At 42.7% G+C, this 18,874-nt stretch overlaps 1 protein-coding gene across 3 annotated transcripts in view; it reads left to right on the top strand.

Annotated features, from left to right (window-relative positions):
- Positions 1–18,874, top strand: part of myo3a (myosin IIIA) — a 52,172-nt gene that overhangs the window by 14,435 nt on the left and 18,863 nt on the right. For 2 of the 3 annotated variants that reach the window (XM_056365114.1, XM_056365116.1), the window contains 11 exons: positions 3,715–3,819; positions 4,317–4,416; positions 8,783–8,859; positions 11,657–11,802; positions 13,832–13,897; positions 14,031–14,186; positions 15,547–15,643; positions 16,519–16,635; positions 17,120–17,224; positions 17,415–17,498; positions 18,045–18,247. In XM_056365114.1, coding sequence (XP_056221089.1) covers positions 3,715–3,819; positions 4,317–4,416; positions 8,783–8,859; positions 11,657–11,802; positions 13,832–13,897; positions 14,031–14,186; positions 15,547–15,643; positions 16,519–16,635; positions 17,120–17,224; positions 17,415–17,498; positions 18,045–18,247 — 1,256 coding nt within the window. Of the gene's footprint in view, positions 1–3,714; positions 3,820–4,316; positions 4,417–8,782; positions 8,860–11,656; positions 11,803–13,831; positions 13,898–14,030; positions 14,187–14,596; positions 14,639–15,546; positions 15,644–16,518; positions 16,636–17,119; positions 17,225–17,414; positions 17,499–18,044; positions 18,248–18,874 lie in introns of all 3 variants that reach the window. The other variant, XM_056365117.1, reaches the window with a different exon arrangement.

Genomic DNA, 18,874 nt, shown 5'->3' on the forward strand with positions numbered 1-18,874 from the left:
CGTGTGTTTATATTTGCAGTGAAAGGCGCATCAAAGATAGTTGAAGTCAGCACCTGTGTGGGTTTCTCCCTCACCGACCCGTTTGTTTCATCTTTACGTTTGTTTCATCCACTTCTTTTGCTCGTCTTTGATCGACTACTTTCATTTGCATGACTAAACGAGCACCTGACCTCATTTGTAATGGAGAGTATGCCTCTCAGGCGTTCAGTGTATTCAGGTTATTCTTTTGAAAACTGATCGTTCTGTGAAAACTCACGTGCAGGATGTACCTGAAAGATGTGAATCTTAACAAGTCTTTTATATTAAAAGTTTCTACCGCAGCCACTTCCTCTTTTATGGCAGATCAAACTGCCTCAGAATTAATTAGGTGGCATTAATTGCTGTTATCAAAAATAATTACCAGCCATACTATGTATTTAACATTTTAGTGGGTAGCTCCTTTCAGATTTTATATGTATAGTTGGATATTATGGACGTGTTTGTTGAAAGTTTTAATTTGAACTTGTGCTGTTTACTATGAATCGCTGTAACATTGTAGTGAGTGGGTGATCCGACACAGTCAAACCGGCTTCGACTTTCCTCTTCAAACGTGCTGTATTTATTTTTGATGAAGCTGTGTTGGCAGGAAAACACATCAGTCAAAGAAAATCAGTAGTTGCTTCGCTTCACAATGATGGTAAATGTGTTTTTCTTGAGTGATCTATGGGGCAGAGGGAATTATTCAAATGTTTTTCAGACTATGGATTACATAAAGTACAGTAGAGTATCCGTCAAAAGTTTGACTAGCGCTGTATATCATCATGAAATGTACAATTTGTGGTGCAGTCTAATGGAACTTAAGCTAATTGTGTCTCAACATTTGTGCTCAAGCTTTCATTTCATAGAGAGGAAGTCTGGTTAATCCGTACAAGAATTAAATCAAACCGGGTTTCACGTATCGTTTCCACCCTGCAGAGGTTTGAGTCTTCATCACATGTCAAATAATTAATGTTCATGTCGAGCATCACTTTCTGGATGTGTGGCTCTGTGGCTAAGGTGAGAGTGCTAGCGTTTAGCTGGGCTAAATCTAGGACACCGGACCTCTCATTAATATGGATTTGTCTGTCTGCCCTGTGTAATTTAATGATGACAGGTGATATGGCAGCAGAGATGTGGACTGACGTCAGGCGCAGCTCATTGTCAGAGCACAGCGCTGTCTGCGAAAAAAAGCCTCGGCGAGATTCTCTGCTTAACTGCAGTTTGTCTGCACGTCCGATAGCAGAGAGGAGGAGTGATTAAACTCCCCATGTGGCAGCTGAGATACACGCCATCCATCCTGCAACAGCACTCTGGGCTCCTGATGGACAGGCAGATTGATAGGCCGATAGAAAACAGACACGGGGCACAGTGGTGAAAACTTATGCCAGTGCTTCGTCAAGGTCAAAGACTGTGATTCGCTCTCAGAATTACCGATTACTGAACAGCACTACCAGGCACGGGCCCAGGGAGCCACGGGGTCACGGGGCCCCTGCGAAACAGTTTCTGTCGGAAGTGACTGTTCACATCTCTTGTTAGAAAGTCAATCGAATGACTTCAGACACAAAATGATCACAAAGAGATTCAAAACTACAACAAAGAGACACATTGTCTGACTTTTATTAAGCAAAAATGGATGTGCCTACAGTGATTAACATGAAGTCTACTGAGTTTTTAACCTTTTTAACATCCATATGGTATTTTTTAAACATAATACAAGACATATCATGAGTGAAATAAGCAGTGAACAAACAGCATCAACAAATAAAAGATGCTAATGCTAACTACGCTAAGCGTTCTGATCCGTCTGCCAGTCGCCGATTTCAGTCGCAACAGACTCCTCATCTGAGTAAACGTTCTGCTCTTCTACCAGTCACCGAAACTTACTCTGTCAGTATACAGAGAGTGAGAGTTTGGATTGTGTGTCAGCCAGTGCCGGTTACAAACTAACAATCAACATAACTAATTAACTGCTCTTACCTTATGACTTCAAAGATGTGGCTGAGTCTCTCCGATGTTTCCTCCTCTAACCGTCTTGCCTATGCACTGCTCTTTCACCTGTCAACCTGCAGCAAGCAGTGGCGCTGGGCGGGGCACAAAACCTAATCCAAATTTCTCAATGACGAAGTAAGAGTAGATGTGCTTACTGCCTCAGCTTTTTAAAAAAATTATTTTCACTTTAATGTGGGAAAATCACGTTAAACTAAAGTATAAATCATGACAGAGTATTTCTGATATAGGTTAAAACATGTCTGGAGAGGAGCTTTAAAAGTGTTCACTGTACGCTTTAATTGGACAAAGCTGTTTATAGCTTCCTGTGGTTTGCTCAATTAGCTGCAGCAAGTAGCACAGAAAGACTGCAGTCGAGCCCGGTGGGTGGAATCGTAATGCCAAGACAAAAATGGGTCCCTGTTTGGAGATTTGGTGCACAGAACAACAAATATTACATGTGAGTAATGACGCTGCTGTTGCACCCGTCAGCACTTTTCTGCTTAGGATTGCACGGGAAGCGATCCGTGCCACACAGTGATTGCATCGTTTTTCTGTACAGTTCCATTATGCAACATGTTGTATGTAAAAGTTATTTATTTCTAACCTTTTCTGATATGTGCTGCATGATCTCTTTAGCACGATCGCCGCAGGGGACTGATTCTTATCCTCGGTAACCACACACCACTGCACGTCTATTGCCTAATTAAGCTTTCAGTTTCCAAGTGTGAGGAAATTAGTGCCATTATAAAAGAACAAGTGTTTAATACATAAAGAGTTGCGATGGAAATTTTCCTCTCTAATACAAAACGCTTTTTGAAGGACTAAAGATGCGTGTTGAAATGCAAAACACTCACAAGTCGCAAATAAAATGCAGAAGGAGGGATGCGTGTGTGTTTTTAATGCGTCTGTAGATGATTTCTTTCACCACACAGAGTGACGAGGTCTGTGTTTACAAACAGCGCTCATACGCAGTATCTACAATTTCTGTTCATTTCCAGCCTTTTGCACTGTGATTGACATCTTAGCGCTTCTTTTTTTTTTTCTCCTACACCTCTGGCATCTTCCAAAGAAAGGCCCAAATTAAGGGTTATTATTGTTGCCTTGGCAACCTACTGGGTAATTTTGTGTAATTTTCCAAGAGGGATTGCTATTGAGGGTGGAGTCCATGTCTAGATGCAGTACACCACAAGAAAAACACCTATAAACACAGAAATGAAATGTTTCTCTCTCTGTGAAGGAGAAGAAGCCGAAAGATGCTGATTTCCACCTGAGTTCTGTTTCCACTCGGCCTTTAAATGCTGTGTGATTTCCTGGCATTGTCTGAAAACATAAGGGGATGTACTTAATTTGTAGATGATTTGTAAGTCTTTTAATATTTACCGCGCTTAGTCATCACGGCGTAGATTTAAAACCCTCCTCACGAAATGTACATTCTCTGCACGGGCACGATTCTCACCTCCCACTAAGCTGCCTCAGAAAGATAAGCCGCTAGAGATTGACAGAATTACTTTCAGCATCCCCCCTTTTCTCACTGTGAAATCTGGTGATCAAAACATTTTCATCCTCTGCTGTTTCTTCTGTGAAATTCTTCGTATCTAAGATTGCCCCAGATTTCGGCACATTGTGTAAGCCGAGCTATAAGTGCTGACTCATGTTGAGGTTTTTGCTCATTGTTTTTCCGCTCTTTGTGGCTTTTCTCTGTCGCAGCTTTGCAACGGTGGCTCAGTGACGGATCTGGCCAAAGGCATGCTGAGGAGAGGAGACAGGATGGATGAAGCCATCATTGCCTACATCTTGCGTGAGGCCCTCATGGTAAGTCAGGAGGGGAGACAGTGCTTCAATGAAAACAGGCTAAAGGAGCTATTTGTAAGTTTTGCTATTGCTACATAGCCGGCGTTAGCATTAACAGCTGTTTACCTACCAGTCTAAAAGACACGTTGCGAGTTCATCCTCAAACTTGATTCCTTTACTCACCAAGAGCAACGCCAGTGTTAACTCTTGTCTCTATCACTTCTTTTCTCTTACTGAAGTTAGCATGCTAACCAGTTAGCCCCCTCCAATCTGCCCTGAAGACGCAGCGCAGCTCAGAGGGGCGTATTATAACCTCTTGTGTTGTAAAAGCAACAATGGCCGAAGCTGTAGTCGAGCAGCAATCACCACCACCCCCCCCCCCCCCCGGCAGGAAACCACATTTGGCGGCAGAGAAAATTTCCAAATAGCTCCTTTTTAAACGAGATAATTTTAGAGGCAGGTGCTTGCCAGAAAAAGCTGTTAACCCCCACCTCCCCCCTTTTTTCTTTTTCCCAAAGGGCCTCCAACACCTGCACATCAACAAGACCATCCACCGTGACGTCAAAGGCAATAACATCCTGCTGACGACGCACGGAGGGATCAAACTTGTGGATTTCGGTAGGCGATGTGTCATCTTAAAGATGTGCTTTAACATCGTGTCTGTTTTTCAGCACCGCCCTCGTCTAATCAGTGAAAATCATGTTATGGCTGTTTAACAGAAGAGGGTCAAATCCATTACCTTCAGCCGCTTGCCAAATATATTGTGCCACTAATTAGTTTCCTCGAGAGGTTGGAATACATTTACACAACCCGAAAAGGTGGCGGACGATTATACTTTTCCATTACACCCTATCTTTTCCATTCTGCCGCAGACGGCAGAGGACATTGTTGCTATTCATCGTGTGTTTGCCCTGATTTGCTTTTGGGTTTTCTTAACCAAATGAGGCGTTCAGAGCGGCGCGACATAGTTCCTGGATTGAAGGCTCATGATAGGCAAAGTGATTCTGACTATTTCCAGGGGGATGACTCAGTCTTCAGTTGCCTGTTTTCATTACAAATAAAATCCCCACTCAACATGTGTGTTTGTGTGTGTGTGTGTGTGTGTGTGTGCGTGCGTGCGTGCGTGCGTGCGTGCGTGCGTGCGTGCAGGTTTTCATTTAGTCTGCTAATTGCGGGCTTCTCTTAAAAGCCTTTTCCTAACCATGAAGCACAAAAGTGAAGTGCACAGCTCTTATATAGGGAGGAGGATGGGGGGGGGGGCATTAATGGAATCACTTAATATGTGAATGTGAAGTTGCTAATATGGAGCCGGGCCACCTTTTGCTTTCCATTCTCACAAGACTGTCATATAGAGATTCTCGACCCCTGTTTATTGCACCAGTTTTTAAAGAGTAAAGCCGTGAGGTCTTTATGGAGGAAGACGTTAGAGATGTAATTCAAAATGTTTCGTAAATGTTTAGTCTGCATCTGGTGCTAACGGCTTCCTGTGAAGCTGAATACACGGCCTTGAATCTAAGGTTAAATGTGAAAATTTGAAGATGTGAAGACTTTAAGAATAAAATGTAAACACTCTTACATACCCACGTTAAACACAATATCTGAGCAAGTACAGTTCGTCAAATGAAGATACAAGATAAGTTTAGATGTTATACAGTTTTGAGCTTGTTTAGCATAACTGCTCAAACACATCTGAATAATTGAACATATTATGTAACCAATGGTCACCGACGCACTGGAGAGCAAACACACCGGTGATGTGGAGACACAGGCTTCACCCACACACACACACACACACACACACACACACACACACACACACACACACGTTTACTGTAACTTTTACATTAGTATTTTGTTAGAAGTGGTATTCAGTGATGATTATAAATGATTATTTATTAAATGTTTTTGAAGTTTGAAAAGATGCCTACCCTCTTTTCCCGGCAACAAAGTAAACAAGTAAAAAAATGTGTGTATAAAAAGGGCAAACAAAGAGAAACTTTGACTATGGTAAGTTTCAAGTACACTGTGAAAAGGTCTCACAGAAGTTATTGCACATATGAGACTATTCATTTCAGGTGATTGGAATCCAGGCATCACAAACAACATCTCACCTTTTTATTTCCTGCAATCTAGTGATTCTTGTTTACTTCAGAACATCTTATCAAGCATCTGCAGTTTTCTGCGGCTAAACTTGTAATGAATAGATATGAGAGATAGAAAAAAGGTACAGTGTCTGTGGAAAGAATTTATTACATGTAAACATTGTTGGTGAAGTGGAAGCTCAAACTCTCTCTGTTACCCCACGTTGTGTTGCTCCAAGCTGAAATATCTCAACAGCTACTGGATGGATTGGCATGAAATTTTGTACGGACATTCGTGGCCCCCAGAGGACGACTCATACTTTGGCGGCCTCTGATTTTTCCTCTAGCAACAACATGAGATTCACATTTGTGGTTTTGAACAAATCACGTCTCAAAATTTTAAAAATTGGCAAACATTAGCATGCTAACACGCTAAAGTAAAATGATAAACATGATAATTATTAAACCTGCTAAACATCAACATGTTAGCTATGTCATTGTGAACATGTTAGCATGCCGATCTTAGCATTTAGCCTGCAGTAGAAGTGTCACAGAGCTGCTTGCATGGCTGTCAGTTCTGATTTGTACTACAAAATAGTAAAATATAGATACATGCAGCACACACAGTATATAACCTGCATTTAAATGCAGAAATTTGAATTTCTCAGCTTTCTGTGACTCTTAAGTAAATGTCATGTCAGTCACCTGAAACCAAGGTGGCAGCAAACTGGAGCAGATAAGACGTGGACTCCTGTGTAATCACTGGCCGGTGAAGTGTTCGCTTGCTTTAGAATTTGGCAGCACTGAAAGAGCAAAGGTCCGTCCTGGAGTCGGTTCCAGCTCGTGTGCAGAGCGGGAGAACCGCAGGCGCAAAAGATGGCTGCAAGTCTTTAACATCGCTGATAGTTCAAGTTTGTACCAGATACTTGTTATGACATCATCAAAAAAGGAAAGAAAGCAGTTTAGAAATAAGCCCAACTTGTGTAAAAGCTTGCAGAGTGACGAAGAAGGGTGAGGGAAAAAAAAAAAAAATTGCCCGACTCGTGCCTGCCTCGGCGCTACACTGCGTCACGCTGGGATTAATGGTTTTTCATGTGGAGGGGCGCACGCTACACTAAGCAGCTGAGGAGATAAAACCCCCGCAGTGACTCATCACCAGCAGAGAAAAAAAATAGCAAAGAGATGGACCCAAAAAAGAGCGGCGGAAGAATGAGAGGAGCCGCTCGTTCATGGGTCTCTCATGAATATTCTAATTGACAGCGTTATCTCTGTGATGATTATTAAGTGTGGCCCACCAGGCTCCACTCGGGGCTAATGTAGTGGAAAGAGAGGGGCAGTGAGAGCTTTAATAGGGGGCTCTTTATTTCTGTATCCTCACATATATATATTGGAGAAGACGTGTGTGTGTGTGTGTGTGTGTGTGTGTGTGTGTGTGTGTGTGTATAAAATCATAAGTTTGATCAGATCATTGTAGGTTTTCTTTGGTAGTTTGGTTTCCTGTTTCTTTGTATAAAAACCTGCATCCAAGCAGAACTATGGGTTTGTGTTACTGTGTAGTGGTTTGCTAACGTCATGTGAGCGTGGTTGTGTGTGTGTGTCTGTGTGTGTGTCTGTGTGTGTGTCTGTGTCAGCCTTATGCATATATCCCCACCTGCACATGATTCTAATCCCTTTTGATGATTTGTCACAGAACCGTTTTTTCTCTGCATTGGCGTTTCTCTCCGCCCCTGGCTTTAAACCCACCAGCACCAACAGAAAGTCATTGTGTTTACTGTACCGACAGCGACGCACAGCTTTTTTTTTTTTTTTTTTTTTTTTTGCAAGAAACAAGTTTGCTGACGCTGTAGTTGTGCACACGTTTCACGTTTTGAACACATTTCACACGAGCGACCTCTTCGTTCCCTCTCGGTTCTTATGCTGCACGTCTGAAACACCTTCCGCAGAGTTAAATTCTGCACAAACTCTACACTCGAGATTCATAAGACAGTTCTCTCTGCGGCTGCGTGCCCTGCATCAGCGGATCACCTTTTATTTGTTGGTGTCCGCTTTTGTCCGGAGGCTGTGGTTTTTTTTTGTTTGTTTTTTTTGTCCTGGCCGGCTGCTTCGGCTGAGCCAGCCCCGGGAAACATCGCAGCGTGGCGTAACGCTGATTTGTCTGGACTGGACTGAAGTCACGATTGTGGGTCAGCGTGTTCCTTGTCAGGCTTTTTACTGCACACATACGGACACACATGCCCTCTCTCTCTCTCTCTCTCTCTCCCTCTCTCTCTCTCTCTCTCTCTCTCTCTCTCCCTCTCTCTCTCTCTCTCTCTCTCTCTCTTTCTCTCTCTCTCTCTCTCTCTCTGCAGTCCCATTTCTGCTGAATACATCCACCTCCACTTTGACTGTCGGAGGATGACTCTGTCCTCTTGTTATATAGGCAGATAAAGCTAACATGGAGCTAATAAATCATATAATATCTTGTTCTGAGAGAGGGTGAAATGTCGTCTCCAGCTGCCACAGCCCGTTTACAGTTGAATTGTATTCAAATCTTGTTCTTGAAATGCCCAGCAAACCTACATCCCCTGCAGTGACATAAGAATTTGTAATTCAAAGCGATCTATCATTTGGAGGAAAGAAAAAAGAAAAAGCATAGCAGCTTGATGTTGCTGTGTGCATGTGTGTGTTTTGTTTTTTCTCCTTGTCAGTATAGTGACAGCTCTATCAGAGGCGACTAGATCCGCTCAGCCCCATATCAGCTGAGCAGCACTCTTCTGTTTACTGTTTCCCTTTGCACAGCCAGTGTGATGTTTGAGAGGAAAAAAAAAACACATGTAAAGGAAGTTATTGAGATAGTGCAAATTGTCCGCACTGGATCCTGCGAGAGGCTAAAATGGCTGAAGTGTGAATTCTCCTCCCCGCAGGTGTTTCTGCTCAGCTGACAAACACCCGTCTGAGGAGGAACACCTCCGTTGGAACTCCCTTCTGGATGGCTCCTGAGGTACAGTAAAATAAAAAAACGGCCTATAAACGCTCCCGCAGCCTGCTCCCTTTCCACTACATTAGCCTGGAGCAGATCCCGGCGGGCCACAGTTAATAATCATCGAAGAGATAACACTGTCAAATAGGATGTTCGTGAGAAAATGGAATGGGCAGCCTCCATCATTCATCTCCTATCTAATCATGGCTCGCTGCACCGGCACTGCATAGAGCCTCTAAAATAGTACACATCAGGAAGTGATCATTCATACCAGTACACAGTCACATCCCGTTATCCATTACTTTTTTATGGTAGGTTAATTTTTTCAACTGCGTTGTATAAGGGATGATATAAAGTGAGGTGGTCTCTCGCTCTCTGTTGTCTCACCTCAGGTTTACCACAGGGACGTAGATGCATTTGTTGCCTCATTTTCTACAAACGTGGTCCAGTATTTATTTTACAAAATGTCCAAACACGTCCGTATAAGTCTGAATTAAAAACTCTGTACTAGTATTACACAGAATTACACAGCTGAAGATCCTAAAGCAGATTTACATCCAGTGCCGGTGTTTTTTTCCACTGCAAGAAGTAGTGTGACCAACAATTAAAAGGAAACTTCACCTATTTTTTCCAATTCAAAGTCTGTTTGCAGCTCTGCAGGAGAGAGAGAGCTTCTGCATATGTGAAATAATATCTTCTGTGGCTCCAAAATGAGCTGCGGAAGTCTAATAAACAGTCGGCTAAAGTACTGAAAATCTGTGGTTGTAAAAGTAAGTTGTAAAGAAATCTGTATCATCCATTATCAACATTTTGTCTGACCGTCAGGTGAGTAAAACAATATTTTAAAGATATTTCATGGACTCAGGAGCAATGAAAGAAGCCCACAAAGCCCATAACAACTGAACCGACAACCGAACTTGTCTGGTGTCTCGGCTGTGTAGTGAAATGATTAAATCTGCAACCTCGACGCTGATCAAGATTACATTGTAGGGATAACTGGTAACTTTACACTCTTCTACACAGCTACACTCTGTATCCATTGCACCTACGCCAGTTTTGAATGTACGACCTCCCTGCAGTAAATAACCTTCACTGGTCCAATCAAAATGGACATTTTTACATGAGCTTTGCATTGTGTGCAAATTTCGCGCTTTTAGAATAAACGCAGCGTGACGCGTTCAGGACTCAAGGACCTGGAGGATTTTAATGTCATTTGTGTAAGATGTTCTTCATTAAAGAGTTGTGAGAACAAGACGAGTCTCGGCTGGACTCTAGACTATAAAGTCTTCGGTTCCGGAGGCTTTTTCATGTCAGGAGTGAGACCTGTAAACAATTATCTACGGTGTTGTTATTTCTGCTATTTCTTTTGTGAGAGGTTCTTTGTGAACACAGAGACTGGATAATAAACAGCACTGGATTAAAAAACAGACACGGTCTCACCTTCTTGGTTATGTAACTTTGAGTTGAGGGGTAAGTTGAGTCATATACAATTATACAATATACATATACAATATTTTGTTTTAGGTATATCGAATGGTTACACGTTGATGATTGAGGCTGTAAAAGTGTATTTTTGTCTTTTCTTGGAACATTTTACTACAATTTAAAGTTACTTTTCTTTTTGCCCGATAGTCATGAGGACGACTGAATTTCTTTTTTATCATACAAACATTGACAAAATAGTGACAGACTTTTCGTTTTGTCTTCGATGACTGTGTGTGTGTGTGTGTGTGTGTGTGTGTGTGTGTGTGTGTGTGTGTGTGTGTGTGTGTGTGTGTGTGTGTGTGTGTGTGTGTGTGTGTACTTGTGTATTACGATATTACAATGTTGTATTTGTGATCTGGTAATGATTTTTTTCTGCTTGTCTTGTCTACGTACATAAATACAGGCCCACTGAGAATACTGAGAATTGGCAACACAAACTATATTGATTTCAGACATTTGACACTAATAGTGTGTGTGTGTGTGTGTGTGTGTGTGTGTGTGTGTGTGTGTGTGTGTGTGTGTGTGTGTGTGTGTGTGTGTGTGTGTGTGTGTGTGTGTGTGTGTGTCTGTGTGTGTGTGCACATGCCACCCACTCAGATGAGTCATATTGTTGATTGGGTGCCATGTTGCCCTGAGGACATTGATGATAGACTTTGTGTGTGTGTGTGTGTTTGTGTGTGTGTGTGTGTGTGTGTGTGTGTGTGTGTGTGTGTGTGTGTGTGTGTGTGTGTATTGCCTGCAGCAGATGATGTGTAGACTCCACCTCTGTTATAATCGGTGTCTTTGATATTGGACAACTCCATAAATGACATTTTGCACTGTTACATGCTTGTTTACTTTATTGTGTGTGTGTTTGTGTGTTTGTGTGTGTGTGTGTGTGCAAGTGTGCAAAGGCAGACAAAATAACAAAATCCAATAACAATACATGAATATTGACTCCCTCGTGGGGAATTAGGCCCCAAACTTCACAACTCTAGTCGTCACACTGTAGAAATCCAGGAGTCTGCTGCGTACAACAGGACAACAGGCCTTTCATCTCAGCGTCTGATCTTCTGCTGGTTTAGAGATGATTTTCTTAACACTGTGAGCTCCAAAAACAAAGGTGTAATAATGTTTTGATCTGATAATTGGTGAAGCCATTGAGGGCAAAGGGATTAATGGATGTTGTAACTCCCAAGACAATTCACAGAGGTGTTTGTTGATGGTTAAACTTTGGCTTTTTAAAACAGTCTTTGTCGGTGCTGTCACAGTTGTGTTACTTACTGGCCTTAATTTGACAATTAACAGAATTGTAATTGACCTCTTACTCAACATTTATCGATCTGTGCTCCAGGTAATAGCGTGTGAGCAGCAGCTGGACTCCACCTACGATGCCCGTTGTGACGTTTGGTCCCTGGGCATCACTGCCATAGAGCTGGGAGATGGAGACCCGCCGCTCTCCGACCTCCACCCGATGAGAGCCCTTTTCAAAATACCCAGGTGAGCCGCCATCGCACCTACACAACAACCTACCATCATCGTTAAGAGAGTTTGACCCCCCCGAGCACTGTCATTGATCTTTAAATACAGGTTTATACTACTTCACAACACATAATTGAACATTTGAAGACACCAACAGCCCTATATTCATTTATTACTAACCAGATGTATTTCCTATTTTTATATTGAGACGGATGATTGATGAGACTGAAGGTGAGATATTCCACGTTAGCATCTACGTCGGGTGATGGGGAATTTGCTTCAATAAAAAAAGACGCAACTTGTACAAGCTTTCTTTCAGCAGCAGAGCTAAAACAAGTGATTGTAGACACTGATAATAAAAAAAAAACCTCAGACAGCGGCGGGTGTGTTTTCATTACATCCCTCCTCTGCAGGCAGAGAGGAGGGTAACGACAGGCTAATTCAGTGCTTGTACTGCAATCCAGAAAAGCCATCTCCTGCTCCCCAATGCAGTGATTTGCTTCTCTATACAGACTGTCACCACACAAAGTACTGTCTTTTCATTTCAAATGGCTTTTTCTTTCTTTTTTTTGCTGGCAGGGGCTTATCCGTAAACCCCTCCCCTCCTGGCACTGATCCCATTCGTCCTGGGTTTGGGGTTGTGAGGGAGGGGTGAGGGAGGGGGTGAGAGTACAGCCACCCCTCTTCTCATCTGTGTGTATTGTTGTGGGCTGAAGGTGAAATATAATTGTTCGTCGTCTCCTGATTCTAGTGTGCGAGCCGCATAAGCACTTACCGCCACTGTCATCTTAACGGCACAGCAGTTTGTCCGTCACTGCACAGTGTGTGTGTGTGTGTGTGTGTGTGTGTGTGTGTGTGTGTGTGCGCCTGACACACACACACACACAAAAACAGCTCCTGTGTCATAGCTGTCCTGTGTGTTTGCTCCGGGGTCGTGCTCCACAGGAGCCATCACACAGCCTCCCCTGAATCTATGTGACTGCTGTAGCCAGAGCTTCGGGCTCACTGTTCTCACTCCTCACTTCCCACCTCTCTCTCTCTCACTCTCTCACTCTCTCTCTCTCAGGAAAGAGACATGATGAAGGCAGCGATTCCACCACACCTTGTCTTATTTAATTCAGATTGGCCGAATAGAAACTGAGGATCATCACAGGAAAAACCTTCATTTTGATGTGGTCTTTAAAATGGCCAAATACATCTGATTTCCATCGGCGCTGTGAATTTAATTTTACCATGTATGCGGATACAGAAGACAGTGACGCCATGCTAGCTCTGATGATGATGATATAAAGACAGAAACAGAGAAAGGCAGGGACGAAAGTGTATGCACAGAAGAAAAAAAAAAAAAAAAAAAAATTCCCAGCTCAAAGCATCGCACTCTGGAGCAGGTTAAAGATTAATTTTCCTCGTTATGCACATGTAAAGTAGTGAGCTCTTATCCTTCATTATGTGCAACAGAGAAGATTTGCATTTGCCTCGGGGTAAAGTGAATTTATGACAGGTGGGCAAACACAAAATTTACTTGGATATCATAATTGATTGTGTTGTGTGATTAAAAAGGAGATGTATGGCCTCTCATTAGAACAATTTATTGCTGTCAGAGGCGGCGTGAAAATGGCATTGACTTCCCTACCACTTGCCAGTAACGCTGTTGTAAAGAGGTTTACAGTAGACAAGGAGTTAAAGCAAATTAGCTGAGTTGTTCCCCAGCTGTGAGGCCTTGTTACTGTTGACCTCTTAACCCAGAGTGTGTCTTTTGAATGTGATTTTGACAGGAGAAGACGCCCCTCCAGCTTATAAGATCCGGTTCCATGTTTTCATATCGAATGTTGCCGACTGTCGCTTTTGTGGATCGGCCTCGTGCCTTCGCAGAAAACATCTCTGGATGTGTTTCAATTACTGATGAATCCAGTGTTAATATTTCACTCCATTGTTCCACTCCGCACCTCGGCCTTTTGTTCTCTCCGGCCGCTGCCGCGTAAAATCTCATCTCATCTTATCACTCCATTTATCTCCCTCCCCTCCTCCGTTCCTTTCCTTTAAACAGAAACCCTCCGCCTACTCTCCACCAGCCGGAGCTCTGGTCAGACGACTTTAATGACTTCATCTGCAAGTGAGTGTGGAGGCCGGTGTGTTTTGTTACGCCTGGGTGAATAATAAATAATTCCACTGATAGGACATAACCATAAGCTTTGAATATAAATCTGAGAAATGCATTTGCTTCTTACCCCCCCTCCCCCCAACAGATGTCTGATTAAGGACTTCGAGCTGAGACCAAACGTGCTAGACCTGCTCCAACATGTGTTCATCAAACAGACTGTCGGCAGAGAGAAAATACTGCAGAAGCAATTGATTGAACTCATTGATCTCAACCAACAAATAGGAGTCATTGAAAAAACAAGGTACCTTCCTATCTGCACGCGTATCTCCCCCCCCCCCCCCCCCCCAATGTCTCTCACATTTCCACGTATGTTTGTGACACGGCGGAAGTCGTGCAGAAAGTGTTTGATAGCAAAAAAGAACAAAAACTTCCTCCCTGTCAGAGGGTTGTCTTTGCAGGGCTGCAGTTTAACTTTTGCAGGCAGTTTAATCCAAATTACCCCCCCCCCCCCCCCCCCCCCCCCCCCCCACACCCCTCGCTGGATGCTTTACAAGCCCTGTCACCCTCACATAAACAACTGCTCAATCCTGCTCCGGCTTCACTTGACGTGCAGGCGGCGACGTGAGTCACATGAGCCAAGACACGTTGGCCCAGAAAAGTGTTTCACCCAGTACAGTCATGAAATGTTAATCCTATTTCTGTCGTTTTAAGCCATCATGGAAAGACAGACAGAGGCACAGACAGTAATGACAGGTAACACATGCATATATATGACCTTTAAGCCTCAGTAGGAGTAGATGCTACCTGGCTTTTTGTTGTTGTTGTAGTAGTGAAGGCACATGTACTTGCGTTCAGCTACATTAGCTGGTTTTAGACTGTTTACATGCTGCCATTGTTTACGTTGTCGTCTGTTTTACGTTGTTATCTATATTCCCTGTGTTTTCTGTAACGTCCTGTCATTGTAGGACCACGACACCAAACCTAGCGCAGTCGATGAGCTCCGAAAACCTCACCGACGTTCGTCATTAACTCTCAGACAAATGGCGTTTCAGCAGAGATTAATTGCAGTCATCATCAGCTAAATAATGATAAATCCTTTTGAATGTGGCTGGTAATAAGATGTAATCATACATTTCTGACACATAATGTGAGGAAACAATGATTTATTCATAGTGGTCCATTTTGATACGTCCAGACTTCTTTTAGCTTGTATTTAAAGTGATTTATCACAGTGAACAGTGCAGATATCAGTCTGTAAAGTTCAGGAGTCATGTTTGTAGGAGTAAATATTTTAAATAGTACAATTTCCCCTATAATTTACAGTTTCATGCAAAAATAAACATCAATCTCAAGGTGTAGGGAGCAAAGGGAGGATGGAGGGCGGAGTGAGCTGCATACTGATGCCCCTTCTATTTTCACCATTTATGTTACAGCGTATTATATTTACATGTAAATCTTTTATCTAGTTGAAGGTGTGATTATATTTACATTATTTAAGGTTTGTTTAAAATGTAGAGATGCGCTTCTTTGCCTTAGTGAATAACAGCGGTAGGACTGTGGTATGTTTTCATGATGTACTGAATTTGAATATAGATTACCGATATAGTCGCGTACATTACTGCTTTAGTAAGAGACTTGGTTGTGCGACCTGTGAATTCCAGGCATGAGCGCATCCACACTAAAAAAGGAAGCCACATGAAGACACAGACTGACCCCGACGAGGTGGACGACCTCGCCACCCTGGAAGTGCTAGATGAGGTGAGGAAGTCCAAGCTCTGATTATTTTTTATTTATTTTTTGTTTTCTCTGATGATGATTGACATAAATATACATCTCAATAACAAACAACTAAATAAACATAAATGGTCACGAGGAACATAAGCATTGTAGTGTGAAACAATCAAAAGCTCCAGAACAGCTACTAAATGGACCATGTGGTGAGATTGTTTTGACAACTGTTTATTTGTTTTTAAATATACCATAACAACGACATCTATTACATCCTAAAGAGATCTATGATATCCTGTAAAAACTAGTTATTACATTGTTCAAAACACATTTTCATGCATTTTACAGAGATATTTTGTGATTTATAGTCACATAAATTCATAATTATTACATATATATGGTGATTTCTTTCCCTCCCTCCGTTAACCACAACATTTAGTATCATTTTTCCCGATCAACCCTGTTGGTCTGTTGATGAAGCACAGTGAGAAATGCACAATGGCATCTTTTGCCCAAATAACACCGAGAGCAATCCATCAAACGAGAACGCTGCATTGACGTATTGAACGATACAACCGGCCTCAGTTTGCCGGCGGATATTTCCACCCATCCTTCAAGATGAGCAGCTCTGCCGGTACGAGGGAGGCTGCGCCGCCCCGCTGCCGGTGATGTACCCGTCCCGGCAGCGCGGAGACAGGAGGATTAATCACCGCGTGACACGAAGATAATACATTGACGAAACGGGCATCACAGGCCTTGACTTGAGGCAGGACATAAGCTAAAGGACTGCTTGGTTGTAATAATGATTGTAATGCAGTTATCTCCCTATAATGAGACATCTAGACAGGAATAAGTAGCTGGAAACATGACATACCTGAAAATCAAGGTTTCTTTTTTCCCCCCAGAATACCGTCACGGAGCAGCTTCAGAGTCGCTATGGAAAAGACCAGATTTACACATATGTGGGAGACATCCTCATCGCAGTCAATCCTTTCCATAAGATGGAGATATACGCTCCTCAGGTCTGTGGGTTGTTTTGTTTGTTTTGTTTGTTTTTCTTTACGCACGTGTGCTCCTAATACATCTGGTCAATAATGCACCGAATGTAGCCCAGCGTATCTCATTAGCACCTCTGCAGTTCTTCAGTCTGCTGCATCCCATTTAGCTGCACCTTCACACACACACACACACACACACACACACACACACACACACACACACACACACACACACACACACACACTGCCCCTGTTTCTCTGCCTCTTCCATAGCTCACTGACTGTATTTTCCTCTCAATCATCATGTTTGTCTTTGCCTCAAGTTTGTCGCTATTTTTCATTCCTCTCCTCCCAGAGCAAAAATATAATGTATCATATGACAGTTTTCACAGGTGGAAAACGTTCATTTTTATTCTAAATAACATCTACCGCATGTTATCCATTACATTCTTGTGCATGTTTTAAATACGTCTTTTTCTTTTTATCGTCAACGCTCCTCTCTCTGTAGCACACTAAGATGTACATAGGAGCGAAGCGTACGGCTAACCCGCCGCACATCTTTGCTGTGGCTGATGTGGCCTACCAGTCCATGGTGTCATACAACACAGACCAGGTAAATGTTGTGCTCATTTCATCACACACGACACAAGTGTTATATTATCATTGCGACATTGTCCTGAGAGCAGAAAGTTGCTTTTATTTCCGCTTGTTTTGGAGTCAGCTTATCAAGATGTCTCCATTAACGCGGTGGAATTATTGTTATTAGTAGTTTTATGGTAATCTCTGTGACTTCCTGTGTGCAGTGTATTGTGATCAGCGGAGAAAGTGGAGCCGGGAAAACGGAGAGTGCTCATCTGTTAGTGCAGCAGCTGACTGTTCTTGGGAAGGTGAGTTATAATGGTCCAATAACCACAACATCACATTGACATGTCCTTCCCATTCCCATTTATTCTTCGTTTCACAAAGTTTTGCCCGAGGTTGCAAATGTTTTTTCAATTTACGAAAACCTATCAAACCACACCAAATACAAACATCAGGAAGGCAGTGAAATAATATTGTAAATAAAAGGGTAAACAATGAAATCTGTTTACTGTTCAAAGAAATGACAAGAAATTAGAAATCGCAGTTTTAAACTTGGCAACAGCCGTGTCCTCCAAATTCAACATCCTGTTATCAGTTTGTTTGAAGCTCCAGCTGGTGCCAGTCATGATTTGCGACTTGATTGAAAAGAAATTTCCATTTCAATTCAATTCGCTTTTTTATAAGTGGAATAGTAAAATAAACGATTGGCAGTGCCACTTTTGATGGGAACAACATGAATAGAAAAAGGCAGACGACAGAATTTCATGCATCATTTCGTGACAAAAGCACGATCACCTCCGCTGCTATTGATTTCCCCCCCGTTTCTAAACCGGTACTGCGTTTCATTTCAGGCCAATAATCGGACGCTGCAGGAGAAGATCCTGCTGGTCAACAACCTGGTGGAGGCGTTCGGAAACGCCTGCACGGTCATCAATGACAACTCCAGCCGCTTCGGCAAGTACCTGGAGATGAAGTTCACCTGCGGGGGAACGGTGGTGGGAGCGCAGATATCTGAGTATCTGCTGGAGAAATCCAGAGTCATCCACCAGGCCGTGTAAATATCACTTCCTTCTTTTTGTTTTGTAATGTAAGAAACCTCATGACGCTCATTGCTGTCATTTCACAGTGACGTTCATAGATATGTAAATCATGTCTCTTCTTGTTCTGTGAAAGAACACTGAGGTTATTTTCCCCGCTCGCTGTCAGGGGATCGGTGCTTAATGGACTCTGTCTCTCTTCCTTTCACCTCTGCCTCTCCATCTCAAACTGGTGGCATTTGCCTTCAACCCAGCACTTTCATTCAATCCACCTTTTCTTCTTATCGTGTGTCTGGGGAGCGGACCGGGGGTCAAGTGGAGGGGCTAGCTTATTTCCTGTTTGATCAAAGATTGCGGTCTTGCGAGTGTCCTTACTGGAACTTCAAAGGCAGACTCAAGTATTTCATTAGAGAACAGACGCGTGGGTCAGACAGGCTGAAAACACTGAGTGTAGCTGCACTTTTCTTCAGCCTGTTAGATACTAATTGTTGAGAACAGCAAACAAGACGGATCCACATTCATTCAAAAAATCGTACTTCAAAAGATTTGTTCATAATTCCCAACCTCAGGGATGTTTTCGGATTTGTGAGGAGGATAGTAACCAGAATGCACATATAAAATACTAAACGCATGACATTGTAGCT

This window comes from Seriola aureovittata, chromosome 20, assembly GCF_021018895.1.
Source record: "Seriola aureovittata isolate HTS-2021-v1 ecotype China chromosome 20, ASM2101889v1, whole genome shotgun sequence".
NCBI lineage: Eukaryota > Metazoa > Chordata > Actinopteri > Carangiformes > Carangidae > Seriola > Seriola aureovittata.